Source organism: Lissotriton vulgaris, chromosome 11 (assembly GCF_964263255.1).
Source record: "Lissotriton vulgaris chromosome 11, aLisVul1.2, whole genome shotgun sequence".
Taxonomy (NCBI): Eukaryota; Metazoa; Chordata; class Amphibia; order Caudata; family Salamandridae; genus Lissotriton; species Lissotriton vulgaris.
In genome coordinates, this window is record NC_141699.1 from 510,296,683 (window position 1) to 510,316,356 (window position 19,674).

General features: G+C 41.8%; 1 protein-coding gene across 4 annotated transcripts in view; it reads left to right on the plus strand.

The window, feature by feature from the left end:
• The window catches only part of SLC4A5 (solute carrier family 4 member 5), a 611,906-nt gene that overhangs the window by 560,081 nt on the left and 32,151 nt on the right, over positions 1–19,674 (plus strand). For all 4 annotated transcript variants that reach the window (XM_086943571.1, XM_086943570.1, XM_086943572.1 and 1 more), the window contains one exon: positions 11,730–11,888. In XM_086943571.1, coding sequence (XP_086799697.1) covers positions 11,730–11,888 — 159 coding nt within the window. The remainder of the gene's footprint in view (positions 1–11,729; positions 11,889–19,674) is intronic.

Genomic DNA, 19,674 nt, shown 5'->3' on the forward strand with positions numbered 1-19,674 from the left:
AGTACAGCAGCACACACTCAGTCTGCAGATCTGATCATTATTTCATTAAAATCTGCAGGGCTGCTTTGTCTCATCATCCTTCTGAAGTTTGAGATCATCTGCAAGATCTGATCCTTTCATTAGTGCAGGCAGGGCTGATCATGTTACACAGAGGGTTATGATGATTTTCACAGTGACTTATCAGTCACTTAAAGTGTGCTCTCTGACTACTTCATATTTAAAGTTTCTTTTTCTTTCAGATATGTTTTATTTTTTCTAGAACATTCAACATCCGTAACCTATTTCTGCGGGCTAATGTGCCTGTTAGATTGATTTGTTACTTTGTGGTCACAAAAACGGATCCTGGTGGGGTCTACTCGGCCTTTCATCCAGATCGATAAATAGGTTGCCAATGTGTTGGGCAGTTGGGCCACCCATTAACCCCTCCCGATGACGGAACCGCTCCGTCATCAGCTGTGGTGGCACTGTGCTGATGACGGAGCGGTTCCGTCATGGCCCGCCCGACGCTCCTGCGCGGCGCGAATTCTGCGCCTGCGCTGAGCGTTCTATTGAGCGGGTGGGGCCATGACGGAACCGCTCCGTCATAAGCACAGCGAAACCGACGCTGGTGACGGAGCGGTTCCGATACCAGCATGCGCCCGCCGCATTTCCGCCCCGCCCCCTTAGCACTGAGGCGGAATAGCGGCCGCAGTGAAGGGGTTAAAGCCGAAACAGCTAAATGAAAATGATAACCTGCCTTGTAGCTTTTATATACTAATGGTGCATGATTATATTACAACAGTATAAATTGAATCAATAAGACATTGCTGCTCTCTGGCTGGGGTCTTTGTGGAAGCCAGTCATTTTAGCCAGTCATTTTATGTTACTTTTTACCATTGTTTTTTTCTCTGCTCCAAAAAAAGTAGCAATTCCGGTTAGCAGTGAGCTGCATTCCACTAACCCATGTACAAAACAACAATCCAAGAATGCTCTAATCAAGCCTCTCCATTCCTTCCAACACAACTCACACAATGAATTTATGGACCTGGTCAAAGCAAGCAGGCCTGCCGGCAGCCCTTCTGACCCCTGTCCGCCACTACTCAATTACTTCATATTTTTTTACTATACTAATTTTCAACAGTAATCCTTTATGTGTTCCGGAGTGGAGTGCTCAACACCCATCAGGGGTAACAAGTGCTATATGAATGCAAATCTTTCTTCCCCTTTTATCCCTCCTCTATCCTTCTCACTCCAAGTAACCGACTAATATCCACCACTGAAATTACTACATATTTCACCATATTAATTCACCACTTATCATTTGTAGGCTTCCTGAATAGCGTGCGTCAACAAGCGCTATATAAATACAAATTTTTGTCCTCCTCTATCCTTCTGCTATCATTCCAAATCCAAATAACTGACTAACCTATCCACCACTTAAAATGTATTTGCATGTTTCACTATACTAATTCAACACTAATCCTCTATGGGTCCCGGAGTTGCGTGCTACTTGCTGAAAAGCGCTTTGACGCCTCTTCAGGGGTAGTAAGCGCTATATAAATGCAATTACAATACAATACAATACAATGTAACAGTTGAATCTGTCCGTGGCAAGACTTTCTGCGAGAAATGTCCTGGTAAACATCTTCAAACAATAAAGACTCAATAACAAGTTGTGGTATGTCCATTGATTTACAACCTTTGTGTGTCAGTTTTTCAGGGCTTTCACAGTCTAGATGAATGTCATTTTAGTGCTGTTTTCAAAACAGAAAGTTAATTAAGCCAGTATTTTACTGATGCTCGGCTCTTTTTCTTTTCAAATCTAATTCCAAAGTTTGTTTCTAATGCCAGTGTGAGAACTTCTATTACAAACCTAAAAATGGTCTGTACAGGCATTACTGCTGCCTCAATTTATTTTGTGTAGCCGAGTTTTGATGTAATCTCTGTTAAGTCGAAATAAATTTAAACATATATCACAAAGAAAAAAGAAGAACCAATGATGGACTCAACATCTTTCTAGACACAAAACGAAGAGGAAAGTCCAGCCCAAAAAACTCTGACAGATTTAGTATTGCAAATAAGACAAATATGCTACATTCCGACCAAATGTCATCATCTATTCCAAGTGGACGAGGGTTTTTCTCATATCAACAATCACTTCAAAGAGGTAGTACAGTCAGTACATCTCCAGCACATTCATATGCTGGTTTTATGAAACAAAACGTCATTTACAAAGCTCTTAGGGCCAGATGTAGGTAAATTAGATTTACCGATTTTTAATTACCGAATTTTACCGATTCGGTAATTAAAAATCGGTAAATCTAAACGGTGGATATATAGGTATATCCAGATGTGGAAATACCGAATCTGTAACAATCGGTATTTACCGATTCTGTAAATCAATTTCCCATTGATTCCTATGGGCTTTGAAGCCCATAGGAATCAATGGTATTTACCGATTCTGTATTTACAGAATCGGTAAATACCGAATTTTGCAAGGGTGCAGGGGGTGTCACTTTGACACCCTCTGGCACCCCACAAATAGGCATGTGCGCCATGTGGCACACAGACATGCCCTAAGGGCATGTCTGTCTGTCACATGGCTAGATGTGCATGCACACATGTGCATGCACACCTGAATTCGGTATTTTACCACACAATAGGATTGTGTGGTAAAATACCGAATTTGTAGGGCCTTTGGGACTCAGAAGAGTACCACCTACATCGGAGATTTACCGAATCAGTAAAAATACCGATTCGGTATTTTACAGAATCGGTAAATTTACCGAATCAGTAAATTTACCGATTCTGTAAAATTGTGCCCCTACATGCCAATTCATGTATACCGGTCGGTAACGGCCGAAAATACCGATTTTCGGCCGTTACCGACCGACCTACATCGGGCCCTTGGAGTTGAATATTTCTTTTAGTCTATGAGCTAGGACTGCTCACTTGCATTATAACAATCCCACTCTGTCCATCCACATTGGTTGGTAATGTAAATAAACTCTCCCCAATAGTATTGCTCCACTAAATACATACAAACAATGAAAGAGTACTAAAAATGTATTATTATTTATTGAACACACTTAAAAAATTACAGTATATTAAAAACGTTTTCACCTAATTTGTAATGTCACTTCAAAAACCGGGAGGTTTTAGTGGCAATAATGAAGTGGACTTACTGAAGGATTGATTGGGGACCGGATCACATTTCCATTTATGTATCCATCCTATTTATCACTGTGCATGCTAACAATTACATTACACAATAAATGTTGGCATGTATACAGGGCTTTAAGTGGGATGGGTCTTGCCGGTGATGAAGTTTTAACAAGCATTTGCAATGCAATAGGTCTTGCATCTACGTGAGTTTAAGCTATTGGCATTGTAATTGACAATGCCTTTTATTCATGTTTTAAAAACCAAAAATAATACCTGGTGTGTCACGCAGTTTGGCGCTTACTTTCCTTACATGTTATACAACAGTAGATATTTCAGCACCCATGCTAATGTGCTGCATAGCAAAATACATATAAGGCCCCAAAGACGAGGCTGTTTGCATTGCAAATGCTTGTTTTTTAACCTCTCTCCAATCCACCCCCACCACCCGCCTCCCCTCACTCCCGTATCATACTGGCCACCACTGCATGCAGAGTTCTCATAGACGAAGCTGCAGGATACCTCCCCCAGCCTGTCCTCTCAGCAGCTAAACCATCAGGTGCGTGGAGCATACTCCTGTTCAGTTTACGCAACTCACTCCTTTCGATCACTGGCATGCCTTGCCCAGCCTTTTTAAATGTTATGTCAAGAACAACAAGGGACCCCAAGTGAGTCAGCATAGGACCTCGGGGAGCATACTGTGTAGAACAACAGCGGTCCCATGCATACAAGTTATATACGAAACAATGAATATAGACGAGATCAGTTCTATATTTGGAGCGATATGTCCAGCCGGACAGAGGTCAACAATTTTTACTCAATTTAAAGTTTTCATACAGAAGGAATACCTTCAACAAATCACCAGTGTGGGGCACAAGCCTGTACCCAGACACAATCCGATCAGTACAGAAGGGTGACAGAGAACAACAAAAGGGCTTTTAAGGCAAAAGCAGCGATTTCTGTAAAATTTCAGTGTACAGAAAAATCAGAAAGGCACCATTACATATACACAACATATAAATCAAGTTTTTGTAAAAGGTGCACAACAGGTCGACGGCATTTCGGTCCCACTATTTAATCATGGGGACCATATTCAGGACACATTTAGTAATTGCCTTAGCCTAAGCCTCTAACGCCTAAGGAAGGGAGGAAGAGAAAAAGGCATACATACATTTAGTTTGGGACATATACATAATGATTACTTATTTAGACAGGTGACTGAGTGAAAGGTGAGCCTAGTTTTTAAAGAAGAATTCGCACGACGAGGTGTACGGGCGTCTGGTGGTTAATGGGTGATGAACCGTGCACTTCGATTGGAACAAGCGAGGTGGGTATGGTAGAGTTGGCTACTGAATTCTACCTCTGTGCTGAGAGTCGTGTGGATGAACGAGCGAGTGAGGAGACAGGAACCAGAGTAATCTGGTGTTTTTGTTGGCACAACTAAGAGTGGCCTCTGTGCTGAGAGTCGTGTGGATGAACGAGCGAGTAAGGAGACAGAATCCAGAGTAAGCTGGTGATTTTCTATTGGCACAACTAAGAGTGACAAGGCAGTGAGCACAATTGGTTATAAACGAACCGGTAGTGTGAGTGCCGCATAGAGTTTAAGTCGGAGTGATCATTTCAAACTGTGCCTGAGCGCTTGAGTTAAAATCCGATATAACGGCGAGGGTGATGATACCGGCGCGGTGGGGGATCATACTAGCCGGTAAGTGGGCGGCGAACGGACACGAGAACCCAGGTGATGGATTGCCGAAGAACCTAGTTGTGCTAGCCGCGCGTTTCAAGGGGTGTGTTTAACGGAAATACAGGGCGGGTGCGAGAATTAGCGGCGCAGTGATGGAAGCTCAAGGGGGCTCACCGGGATGGGTATAACCCGTTAGATACGAAGGGCAGCGAGCGTGATGGAAGCCTAATGAAGGCCAGTGAGCCCTGTAAAGGAAGGGGAGAATTAGAAACCGGAGTAACCATCTATATGGATGGTGTGATTAGGCACGGGATGACTCTTACCACAATCGGGCTCAATTCGGGAGGACCGCGTTACGATAAGATGATAGTCGCGGTACCAGGAGCAACCTGCGAGGAAAATGGGTCGTTAGGGATTGGAGGGAGGAGGGGGTGAAACGGGGGGAGTCCATACTCCAAGGGCTGTAGAACTTACCGGATCAGTCGGTAGATAAGTCTGCTTCCTGGCTTCCTCGAGGGGAATGCCGGGGAGAGGATAAGAAGGAGTGGAGGGTTCCTGATTGGGCAATGGTTCCAGGGGAGTGTCCGGGCACAGAAATAGATAACGGTTCAAGGCATGGCAGCCATATTGGAGTGGTGAGCGATAGCGCTTGAGTGTCCGGCATAGAAATAGACAAGGGTTTGTGGCGTGACGGCCATATTGCAGTGGAGAGCAAAAGCGCTCGAGTGAACTCAGGGGAAGTGCATAAGTGCAAGTGAATCGTGCATGGCGCAGTGAACAATTTGTGAATATATACATTTATGAAAAATGTATTAAAATGCTAGCAACTTGGCAGATAAGGACATTCGTGGGATAACATTGTTTACATCTGAGTAGCCGAGAACAGAGGGCTGTAGTTAAGCAATGGGTCAGGACTTAGATCAGGGCAGTTCAGTCCTCTTGAAGGTTGAGTCCAGAGTTAAGGCTGTCCGTTTGTAATATCCATTTAAGCTCTTCTTTGTTGAGCATCCACATCAGGTCACCACCTCTTGGTGGTATGATAACTTGGCTTATTACAGTCCAACGTATTTCATTTTCTGTATGCCCTTTGTTGGAGAAATGTTCGACCAAAGGAGCATTCGGGGTGCCACAGCAAATCCTGCTCCGGTGTTGGGATATTCGTAGCTTGATTCTTTGCTTAGTCTGTCCCACGTAAATTAAATCACAGGGACAAAAGATTGCATAAATGATGTTACAGCTATTGCAATTTGTGAAAGTCTTGAGTTCATTTCGTACATCTTTGAATACAAACTCCTTACTGTCAATGGAAAAGTCAAACACAACACATGAACCACACTTAGCATGACCTCGGAGAGGGGGTAGTGACCAATGATCATTGAGTGTGGTATTCACTGTGGCAGAGGACGGGAGGGCTGCCCTGACCAACTGGTCCTTGAGATTTTTGCTTTTCTTGAAGGCAAATAGGGGGGATTCCCACTGCAGCTGTCCAGAGTTTAGTATGTGCCAATTCTTTTTTATACCCTGTTTAACACGATTGGAAATGGTTGAAAAGGTAGTGACTCAGACCATTTTGTCAGTGTTTTTTTTGGGTTTGGGCTCCAATAGAGTTTCACGTGGGCAATACCATGCCCTTTTCATTGAGTTCTTCACTAAGCGCCGTGGGTAGCCTCTATTTCTTAATTTAGCAGAGAGCGTATTGGCCTCAACAAAATAATCTTCTTTTTTGAAACAGTTTCTCCTAAGCCTTAGGAATTGAGAGTATGGTAAACTGTCTCTCAGGGCCCTGGGATTACAACTACCATAGTTAAGTAACGTGCTCCTTTCTGTGGGTTTACGGAAAAGAGATGTGTAGAGTACCCCATCTTGGTGTTGGATAGTTAAATCAAGGAATGGAATGTGGGTTTTGCTATGAGTTAGAGTGAATGTGAGGCCATTGCAATTGTTGTTTAGCCAATGTAGGAGTGCCGGAAAGGCACCACACGAGCCCCCCCAAATGAGGAAAATGTTGTCAATATAACGTTTCCATGTTACATTTTACACAACGACGTTACAAGTATTCCCGATTTATTTCGCGAAGGAGAGAGAGACGTTCCTCTGACCTCTGAATAGTGATCGCATTGCGGCACTTTAACAAGTGATTTCCTGATTCTCCGCCGGCTGGTGGATGAATCGTATGCATAAATTGCACAAGATCTCGTGAAGTGAATGACCCCTGAGGAGTGAATATTGTCGGCTGACAGATCCTCCTACCCTCGTCTCAGAAATAGACGCAGGTCTTTGATCCCTACAGGTTGTCCAGTCGTATTTTTAGTCCTGATGAAGGCCCGAGCTGGTTGCGAAAAAACAAGCACCGTAACATAGGGTCGAAACGTCGACGTAGTATTGCCCATCAGTCCCTACTAAGTTTCAACCACAACCAGAAAATTGTAATAGGGTTGTAACCAATGTATTGTGATTTTTGGACTGGTTTAATTGTCATTATGTATGTTTATTTGTGAATTGTAGTAAATGTCACTGTTTCACTTCTATGCACTTAATCACGTGTAAGCCAATTGTATGTTTTTGTTGAATTTTGTTTAAGACAACCCCTTAAGTATATATACATCAGTGTCGTTTATATAACTAATGATTTATAAAATAATGAATATACAGGATTGAATCCAAAAAATGGTGTGTTCGCTTAGTTTTTAATTGGATATTTGTAATTTCAAAATAACACTGCAAATATCGTCTGTCTTAAGGACAAACAAAGCAATTGTTTTTCTTCCCAACAGAACCATTGTTGCATATATATACTTAGAACCCAAGTTCTGAGGGTCACAGGGCCGCCCCATTATAACTAATAGTATGTGTGAGCAGGCATTATAGAGAGGAAATTGGGAGTGGGAGGGATTAGAGGGAACTGTGGGATTGCGATATGAGAGGGGGTAGTGGTAGTGTGAGTAAGAGATGAGAGGGGCAGTGGGTGTTTGGGGGAGAGTTGGCAGGGTTGTTGGAAGTGGAATGGAGAGATGCCTCGGACTGGAATTATTTGTTGTGGAATTGTGTGGTGAGAGGTTGTGTAGTGGAAATATGTAGCATGTCAGGGACATACCTTTAAATGTTGTTTTTGTTTGGAATGGATGTATGTAGTTTAGAGTGGAATAATGTGGTTTGGATTGGAATTGTTAGTTGTGGGATTGTGTGGAGTGGAATTGTGTGGTGTGGATTGGATTTGGAAGTGGAAGTGGAAATACGAAGTATGGTGGATAGATGGGGGTGAGAGCTGTACAGAATAGATAGACGGGAATACAGAGAGGGATAGGTAGTTTGTGCGCGAAGTGGTGAATGAACTCCAGACAAAGGAGCATAGAGAGTGTATGAGACAGACGGAAATAAGGGGAGAGCAAGAGAAAGACACATAAAGAGGGAGTGCTTGTGTACACAGACAACACACCAAAAAGATAAGGACGCGTGGGATTGAGGGATGGAAACCTTGAAATGGCACGGGACAGAAACTGTACTTAAAGACCTGAAGTTAACCACATGAGGGAGGCAGGAAGAGTGTTTGAGAGAGGGACTGGTTGCTCTTCCCAAAGTAATCTTATTAACCTTAAAGTAAGGCAGGTGTTCAGAGAGGCTCCTGGGATGCACATAGTATGCAAATAGCAACATTTATTTTAAAACATATTCCTCTTAACATCAGATTTAACATAAAAAATAAAAGTGTAATGTACACTATAGCTTGAAGTGGATACCAACATATTTGTCAGCTTTAGATTCCTATACCTATTTGTATACCATTCTAATTACTCCAAACAAGATATAGAGTTTGAGTTCTATCGGTTAACCTGCACTGCATTTCCTAGAATGCATCCAGTGTGCCTAAACCAGGCAAGTGCTTTAAGTTGGAAAGCCTTGTGAAATCAGCACTATCAAGGTGGTAAGCACATTCCCTGGAGTATCAATAGTGATAGGCAGGCAGACATCTGACAGATTGAGTGCACTGGGCCTTGATCAGTAGCTATTTCATCAATGCTGACTCCGAGGTCTTTGTGGCAGGCCAAGAGCTTCGATGTTATAAGGTGGACAAACACACTGAATAGCTGGAGTACCGCAGCACCTAACACGTAGCTGATGTAAAGTCGTCACAACCTTTTCCATAAATTAGATGAATTTCTCCTGTGTACAACACATTATAGAAACAAAGCAGCAGTCATATAGAGTGAGGCAAAGGACATACATTTGAATCATGGACTAATCTGGTTACTTGACAAGGGACTCTCCTTACATTTCTATGTGCAGGAAAATCTGGCCTAAAGCGATACCGTCTGCTTTGGGAGGTCAGGGGATGTGTTACTCTGACTGACTACGCAGAAGACCTCTCAAATAACAATATATGTAAAGGGTTATTTATTTTGTTATGCATGGCTTCCACAGGAAGCCTCCATCGTTAATATCAGATTCAAATTCCAGAATTTCACTGCTATGATATAGCAACAGTTGATAAAACTCGTTCCCCACTGATCCTATGTCATGAAAGCCTTCCAGGCCAGACTGACAGGCCCTCATAGACCCTGTCAGAGCAGTGCTACTTGTATGCTTTGATTAAAAATAGAAGGCACAGCTGCAGGTTGGGAGAGAAAGGCAGAGAAGGTGGTGGGGGTTGAATAAGGGTGTCAGGTAAGGTCTGTGTTTCATATTAGGGTCTTGTAGGAGAGGCCGTGTTATATGTGTTCCCCCCGTTAATCCTCAGCCCCTGCTTTCATCTGCTATGTAGGGGTAGAGGATTAATGGGGCAGTACATAACAAAGCATTATAGATCAGTAAAAAGTATAGTACGAGAATGTTTTTCATTTTTGGGTTCTGAGTGACATCCTAGGCAACTAGAGATTCTCTCTTGTTATCTATTTCATGTCACTCAGAACTCCTCGGTGAAATACATACTCGTAATTCACTGTTATCCATCTATAATTCTATAGTTTTACATTTTCCTGCTAAAAAAGCCTCATTGACTACACTGGCATTCTCTGAATAAAGCAGAACATTTTACAGTTGTGTTCTCTACCTTCTGTATTAACTGCCTCACAAAGAGTATTCAAAATGTACCTGCAGATGGGCTCTCTTAGGGAAATTTCATCACACACATGCTAAAATCATCACTGTCGATAAACTGAGAAAATGTACTCCACAACTTAATGGACCCTTTATTGGCAGGCCACAGGTAATACTTTATGATCAATTTAGATCACCTCAGAAAAACACTAGGGGGCAGTTCTTGTTTCTTCAGCAGATCTTATTACTTATTTTCAAGGCCGGACTGGCCATTACGGCCATCTGGTGTTTCCCCAGAAGGTTAAGGGGCTGCTTTTGTTACTGGAGGCCAGTTTTGCAGCAGTGCAGCAGTTTTAACAGCACTGCAAAGTTCATTTAATGTTCAGCAGTTTCTGTGCAGGAATAAAAATGTCAAGTTAACTCTGGTGATTTATGTACCTCAGTTTTGTCTAGTGACACTTTTGACTCATCTACAGTAGCGCAGTGGGTTAATATGCCTGCTGCAAAGAACGTTTACCATGCATATCAAAGAACAATATTTTATGTTCAGAGCTCAATGGGTTACATTGCATGCAGACTGCATGGTACTGGTTAGAAAGTTATGTTTTTTCTCAGTCTTTCATTATCCTGATGTTGCTAAAAAATGTTTGGGTAGAAATAAATTCTTATTATTGAAGTCAAACATAACCACTGGATGCGAAGTGTGTGCTTCTCCAGAACAACCACTCTTAAAACCAGTATGGATGGCATCTGAATCCTACACAGTCCTCTTTGCCATATGTAACATTTTCTATACTCTGATTTACACATGTATGATTCATTGTCTCTGTATGTGTCTGTGATATAAAGTCCTCTGACGCCATACACTGGTATTAGGGGTACTATAAAACAAATAAAATACATTTGAGGGAGAGGCACTGGTGGAGGGTGATAGTGAGGGAATCATTGAAGAGCCCAACTAAGATTGTCACCTCCTGGTTCACAGTAAGGTCGTCATTTACTATGCTTTAAAAGCTAATACGATTAAGTATATAAAGACAAATGTGTTATAGAATGCACCATTTTCCCCAACATTTCTTGGGGGTGAGAACCCACCCAAACTCTCCATGTGGTTGTCATGGTCACTTACTGCACTCGCTGTGCACTGTACAGGGGCTGGTTGGACAGAATTTGCCAGAGCTACTATGGGTTCCCAGTCAGGTCCTGCTAATTGTAAGCATGACATTTTTTACTTAGGTAGGCTGCTGAATCAGGGCAGTTCCTGTTTTCTTTTTCTATAGCATGAGGCAACATCTCTTCCTCCATATAAAGTATTTCTCCCATCCAACCTACAGCCATTGAAACATGTTCACCTAAAAACAAAACCTCAGACCTATTGGCTTTGCCAGTGCTTGTTTTCAACTAAATCACCTGAAGTGGGCCTACTGCAAACAAGCTCATTGTCAAAAGCCTAGTAATGACGCCATTTTGAAATTTTGTAAAATGTCATTGTGCAAATGCCGCAAATTAATTTATTTCTCAAATTGTTTGGAAGAAACTTCACCAAGTCAAGACCATTTGTATTAAACATTTCTGCGGTAAAATTAATAAATCATCTTTTGTTAGCTATTTATCACGATTAATTGCTGTTTACCTTAAGCTATTTGTGTAATTTGTATATAATGTACTATTTAATGTATATTGCTTCAATTATGCTATAATTATCATCATATCAAAACCTTCACAATAACTAAAACTAGTCCACAGGAATGACTGCTGATTCGCTTATTAGCAATGAAATATTTCTGACTAACTCACGGTGAGGACCACTGCTATGTGAAATTATAGTGCCTAGATTTTATTAGTCTTTTTTCTCTTTTTTAAACTTCAGATTTTGGGTCTTATCATGGTAAGAAAGATGTTGGATTGGGTATTCTCTCAACATGACCTTGCGTGGCTCGATGACATCCTTCCTGAGAAAGAGAAGAAAAAAGAGGATGACAAAAAAAAGAAGAAGAAAGACAAGGGAGACGATGATAGTGATGAAGAGGTATGAAAATAGTGCTTGAAATGCAGTGTTACAGGAATGCTATTTACCAGTCAAACCATAATCTAATGACTTATTATTACAAATACATGATCAACAATCACTAACAGTTCACAGAACTCTCAAGTTTTCCAGTTCCATACGTGAGTAGCTTATCTAATCCAGATTTTTATGTTTTTATTTTGTCCTTTTTAAAATGTGTTAAACAGGACTACAAATCCCAGCATGCAATGATAAAACCTGGACTGGATGAACTACTAACATATGAGACTGAGAAACTTGAGTGCTCCGAGTTCATGCGGTGCAACTATATCCAACATCAAAAGCTACTCTGTGGTGATAGCGTTTGCCTTATGTATTTTAAGGGAGTAGTTGCACTTTCTTTCTTTCAGTAGTAACATATGAACACAGGAAACTAAATTGAAGTAGCATGATAATGTAGTATATCACACTGCTCGATTTCCCAGCACAGACTAAAGGTACATGACAAGGATCAAACTCTGTGTAGGGGGGGGGTCTCTCAGCCAATGACGCTCACTTCTGAGGCTTTCAATATGTTTTGGGGTAATTCCCCCAGAGCGATGAATCATGGTGAAATACCCAAAGCCGCAATTCCAAATATGTCCGTGCTGGGTCAGCGTTCTCAACCAGTTCTGGGTCATGCATTTTGGGTTGAAGAACGCCCATGCCGCTTTCCAGAGGTTGATCACCCAGGTCCCGGCTGGGTTGGAGAACTTCAGTGCTGCCTACCTTGGACACATTACAGCTCCAGTTCGGACCATCTTCCAGAGGTGTTGAAGCCATGCAGAGCGCAGGCTCACTATCAAAGCCAGTTAGTGCCAGCTAGAGCAGGGGTTCTGTAGTGTACTTGAGACACCAGCTAGGCAGAGGCAAGGCACAGCTACTACAGCCAAAGATTGATACCAGTCTGGCTTGGGCAGCCTTCAAGACCCAGACTGAGGTGAGAGCCTTTTTAGGACTCACCGAATACTATAGGAGATTCATCAAGGGGTATGGCACCATTGTTGTCCCTTGACAGGGCTGACTCCCAAAAAGCAGCCCCATCAGGTGATCTGGACCGAGACATGCCAGAACGCTTTTGACATCCTGAAGGAGGCCATGTGCATGGCGCCTGTGCTACTGGCTACTGACTTCTTCAAGGAACTTGTGGTGCAGACTGATGCTTCAGAGTATTGTGTGGGAGCCATGCTTTCACAGCTAAACGAAGAGAGCCTATATCAACCTGTTCATTAGTAGGAGGCTACTTCCCAGGGAACACAGATGGAGTGCAATAGAAAGAGAAGCTTCTGCTGTGTTCTGGGCACTGAATAAGCTAAGACCCTACTTATTTGGGACTCATTTCCGGGTTCAGACAGACTAAAGGCCCTTCTGATGGTTAATGCAGATGAGGGGTGGGAATCCTAAACTGTTGAGGTGGTCCATCTTTCTACAGGGAATGGACTTTACGGTGGAACACCGCCATGGAACAGATCACTCCAACTCTGTTGGTCTTTCCAGACTCTTCTGCCTTAGTGATGAGAAGTTGGGTAGCTCTCCCCAATTTCAGCTGGGGGCACATGTGATAGACCTGGCATGGTGTCCCCTATCTTTTTGCCTGTGACGTCCTGTTTTGATTGTGTGCTTCATTTCGTTTTTGCTGGTTTTAGGACTCTGGGCACTTTACCACTGATGACCAATGCTAAAGTGCAAGTGCTTTATGTCCAAAATCAGATGGTAATTGGTTTCCCCACGATTGGCCTCGTTGATTTACCAGTAAGACCCTGGTACAGTGCACCATGGGTGCCAAGGGCCTGTAAATCAAATGCTAATAGTCGGCCTGCAGCACTGATTGTGCCACCCACGTAAGTAGCCTTGCAAACATGTCTCAGACCTGCCACTGCAGTGCCTGTGTGTGCATTTTTAAACTGCCATTTCGACCTGACAATTGCACCTACTTGCCAGACCGAAACCTTCCATTCTATTACATATAAGTCACTCCTAAGATAGGCCCAAGGCAGCCCTATGGGTAAGATGCAATGTATTTAAAATGTAGGACATGTACAGTTGTGTTTTACATGTCCTGCTAGTGAAAAACTTCTACATTTGTTTTTTCTTACAACAAGACCTGTTTCCCCCATTGGTTAGCATTGGCGCTGCCTTGTAACATCTTACATGTGTATCTTCCAATTTGGAGCTGGTAGAAAATTGGAGTTTGTTGTCTCTAAAAATACATCTTTTAAAATAGGTGGTTTTGAAATTGCCGGTCTGAAAATGCCACTTTTAGAAACATCATCATCTGTTCCATTTGCTTTTGTCACCCTAAGAGGAAAGGGTATGCTCAGACGTGGGTCCAATGCTCACTGTGCCATTAAATTCAAGCTGGCTTGGCTGGTGAGGGGTAATACCCCAAACCTAGTACCAGGATGCTTGCTTCCAGTTCAGGAAGGACCTTGTCTAGTAGTTCAGGCTGGACAGTTCCCATTGCGAGCCGGGTAAATACTGATTTGCATATAGCGGGTCCAAATTGGGGTGGTGTGGTGTGGTGAGCAAAAACACAATGGATTTAACCCAGATCTGTGACTAAGGGTGAATGTATGATTCATTCAGCATTCTGCCCACATCTGTTATTTTTGCTTTTTTTTCCTAAGTGAGAATGGTATGCCCAGACATGGTTCCAGTGCCCACTGTGCCACTGGATTCAAGCTAGCCTGGCTGATGAGGGGTGATATCCTGAAACCGGTCCCAGGATGCTTGTTTCCAGTTCAGGGAGGACCTGGCCTGGCAGTTCAGGCTTGACTGTTCCCATTGGGTTCAGGGTCAAGACTGATTAGCATATTGCTGGGTCCAAACCGGGGTGGAATGATAAGCAAAAGCAATGGTTTAAACCCAAATCTGTGACTGGGGGCGAATGTTTGATGTGTTCAGCATTCCATCCATAACTTGATCTTTTACTTTTCAAAAGTTGACATTTTCTTACTTTAACCATTCTGTGCCTCACAAAGGGAGCTTCTGCCCTGGATATCCTGATGGCCTGACACTGACACTTGAATAGGGCTGTGCCTGTCCTCACACAAAGAAGTCTCCACCTCCTGTAGTGTGTCTGAAGACAGGGCAAGGAAGGGCATGGCATTGTGCACTACAAAGACTTTTCTTTGAAGTTTGCCTACTTCAAAGGCTGAAATGGGTATAAGTACTGGACTTGTGACAACATACACTCAGAACACTTTTGTATTGAGGGCATTCTGCCAGGAAGAAAAGCTATGTTGCTGTCAGGAGGACCTGCAACTTCGGTGTTTGCTTTATTGTGCTGGCATGCTGCTTTTGTCCTCGGAGTGTGTCTTGCTTTATACTCCCAAATGGAAGAAATTCAGCACTGCCCAGCAGAGGCGCTCGGTAAAGCAAGAAAACACCTTGAAAGGGGCCTTCACACTTAACAAATAAGGCACATCAAAAGTCGGTTTCAGAATAAAGTGTGGGATTTTATTAGTGTAACACTCTCTAACAGAAAGACTTTCCCAGATGTCAAATGAACCAGGTACATATATATTAGAAAAATGATGAATCGTGTGGATCACGTCTGCGGACGTCTGGAGGGAAAGAACTAATAATAATTTAGGATTTGGGGCATCATATACACCCACTGAAGGGTAAATGACTGTAACAACTACTCATACTAGTATGCTTTTCACTATGAAAAAAAAACAGAGTGAAACAAAAGGTTGCATTTGTGAAAAGTTTGAGTGACCTGCAGTAACTAGATGCCGTAAATCAGCCCGGGATCAATGCCATTGCCTGACCGAAACTCGTAAGGCGAGAGGAATTGCGGACGTAATTGCCAGTTTTCCAACACATTATAAATCTGCTGAGGAGTGCGGCTTCGTAGAACGGCAAATGATGGAAACACATACACACACACACACATATATATATATATATATATATATATATATATATATATATATATTCAAGTCACTACTAATTTTTTTAGAATATCTGGCGAACTTCAAGATTACCTACAGTGAAGAAATATGGCTTGGCACAATAGATGTGTTTCTCTGTATACATCCATACCTCACCAAGAGGGAATCAAAGCAGTGGAATGGGACCTAGCCTACACAGGTGACATACGAGCCAATAAGATCTTTTGTAGGAATTACTTATGCTTATTGCTTATTTCATAGTTATTTTTTACTAGCAAGATACTTTTTATCTTCAAAAGGACCGAACATCCCTGGGTTTTCTGGGGCTCCCAGCTATGATAACAGTTTTATGTCCAAGTTTTGAGGCTGATTTCAGTTATCAATCTGACACATGGAGGAGTCATCTTGTATTGTACTCGCTGCCGAAGTGCATTGCCTCATTTGATAAATTGCTGCAGACACACCAGTAATAAATACTCGATTTTCTCATGAAACCTGCAAATGTGATGTTAACATTCGCTAAAGATGTAATCTGCTAAAGCAACTGAATAAACTCCAGTCTTTTTCGAAAAAGATTGATTACTGGAGTGCGGCTTCGTAGAACGGCAAATGATGGAAACACATACACACACACATATATATATATTCAGGATAATTGTGCAGTACAGCACACAATTTAAACAAATCCAATCTATCATCAGCAAGAATTGGTCACTAGTCCTTAGTGACCCAGTGATAGGGAGTGATCTCCCAAAAAGACCTTCTATTACTTACAGCAGGGGGCAGTCTATGAGGGACGAGCTAGTAAAAACCAGCCCAGAAGTCTTAGAGTCAACAGTATGGTATCAAACACATACAGGCTTTTTTAATTGTAAGGTATGCAAGGCTTGCCAACAAGCAGTCAACAAATCCTGATACCTCTCGCCATTTGACAGGAGGGAACACAAAATAGACAAGGTGTTAACTTGTAAAACCGAATACGCCGTCTATGTCTTGATATGTCCCTGTGAACTGCTCTATGTCGGGAGTACCAAGCATCCCGTACATAAAAGAATCCTTCAACATCTAAGAGCAATTGACAATCAAGACAACACCTATCATGTCGCGAGACGTTTTAAAGCCAAGCATGACTCTAAGAGCAACAAACTTAGGTACTATGCAATAGACTGCGTACCAGCAAGTAGACGAGGTGGCAACCGAGAGGCCAAACTTCGCCACCTTGAGACTCATTATATACTTGCGCTTAATACTAAGCACCCTTCAGGTCTTAACATTACCGAAGATCTTTACACATGTTTATAGTTGGTAAACCTGAAGCACTAATGGCATAGGATTTACTTCATTTGCACTATCAATTAGCATATTTTATGGATTTTAGATACATATTTATTCTGATGAAGACTTTTTTAATCTGTTTTGTAATGCCATCTTTTAGCAATGAAATTTACTGTGATGGTCATTTTACATATACTTTAGATATACTTAAAGTATAAATCAATTTTAGCCTTTATATACCATTTAAGGTTTTTATAGGTGTAATAATTAATTGATTTGCTTGTGTATATTTTGCTGTTGATGGTTGACAATGTACAGATTGAAATTCTTTTATAGATATGAATTTCTAGATCCATATATGATATGCGTTGTTTTGCACATAAATTGTGGCCAGTCTTTTACCACTATGGTATTTCAATGGCACTACATCCTTTCCCAATACAAGTGGCTCCTTAGGTGATTAACTCTTATGCCCGTTTGCACTTTATCTCCATCCCTTTGGGACCTGTAACTATTGGACATTTCAAGCGTATGGGGCTCCATACTGATCCACCCATAAATACACCCAGGGATTTAAGGAAAACATGCTGCTATATTCTAAGTCTGTTGATTTAGTACAAACATCAGGATTCAAGCCGCACTGAGATTTAACAATAATGAATTTATTTATTTTATTCACCTTTATTTACTTTTTCTCACCTTCACAGAAATCAGGCATTGCATGTTTTTATACTAGTACACAGGTTTGCATTTATTTTTAGTGGCCAAACTTACATACATAGCATCTTTGGTATTCAAAATGAATTGATAAAAGAAAAAGATTTTGTAGTTCACAAACCAGGATTTCTTCTATGTTTATGTAAACTGTAGGCCAATACCTGTAACGTCAGCAATGTATTTAAACCAATGCCAAAAACTTACCTGTGTCATGTGATCAAGCGCTCTGTGCAGCGCGAAACGCGTCATGATGGCTGGGAGCACTAACACCGAATAAACCACCTTGCACAAAACTTGGGTCCGTGTCCGTGTTTTCAGGACGAGCTGAGCCTGCCTTGCAGCCGGATTATCCTTGGAATATATATATATATATATATATATATATATATATATATATATATATATATATATATATATATATATATATATATATATATATAATCATTTCTCTGTGAAATCCTCTATCTTCAACAGAGGTGAGCAGGTCATGCCCCCAAAATTAACATCTATCACCATTTCTCCATGAAAGGGGGCTCCCAACCCTAGCAGTTTGGACTCAGCACCACAGGAACGGAGCATCCCGCTAAATTGCCAGCAGCATATATAAATATAAGTAAATAATAATGAAACACTTACAAAATAATCAAATGCATTGATAAAACATTCACAAGTGTTATTCAAAGAAATAGAACATATATAGAACACAAGCAAATAATAAATGTATAGGAAAATTACTGTATAAACATAAATATATATCTTCATCTTAGCCCAAACAAGTCTGAAGGAACCCAAATTACAGTCCCTGGTGTCAAGGGACTCCTCAAGCTGGGCGATGCAGCATTGAGCAGATACGTCCACCTCTCAGGAGAGAACCCGGTTTTCGAGCCAAGTAACAACAGTTTTTAAAATATTCTCAATACACGAGAAGCTGCAAAAAAGACACCCTCGACATCAAGGAAACTTGCTGGTTCAGGCCAGGCCCTGCAAGCATTCCAAGGCAACAGATTCCTAGCGCGTTCTCCTTGCGCTCCCACACTTCATGTTCCAGCCTCTTATCTTATTAAAGTTCGACAACCTCTGCAGAAGTACAGAAAACACTCTCAAAGAGGAGAAACAATTCTGCACGTAAATGACCTGAATAACCGTGAGTAACCTAGGGCCTGCTTGTGTTGCGGAACTCAAGCGAGACAGAGTCGAAATTCAATATGGAGTTAGTGCATGTTAAAGTCAATAGGTAAAACTTAATTTCCCAATGTCCAACACAATGCAAATATGTGCACCACTGCCTATGGCACTACACTCCGAGACAGAGAAGCACATTCTACAGATGTCTCTCTCTTATGCTTTCAAATGCACATCCCACATGTTCTGTTCCAGGTAAGGCTGTTTTGCTCTGTGCTAACGCTCCTATTCTGAAGCTATAAAGAGTCACAAACTGAAATCATAAGTCAAAATGCAAGTGCACAAAAAATGATGTCACACACTCAAGATAGAGTAAGTTTAAGCACATAGAGTCAATTAAAATACTGGCAGTCAAATTATACCAATACATATGAGTGCATATAGCACTAAAGAGTGAAAGGACTGGACTTTACTTTCTACATCCTGCTTTTTAAGGTTCTTCAAGGGCTTGAGTTGAGCTTGCCTCCTGTTGGGAATCTCAAGGCCATCAAAGATTTCATCAGCCAGCACCTGGGCAGCTCTCCTGATAGCCCTATTCTGCCAAGTGGTGCCACATCCAGTGAAGTGAGTTCTGGTGCAGCAAGAAGAAAAATCAACAAATTGAGTCCAATACATTGTTCAGAACCAGTGCATCATCTCCAAACTGGATGCGTAGCCACTGCCTGCACCGAAGCAAAATAGTTGTGGCAGAACAG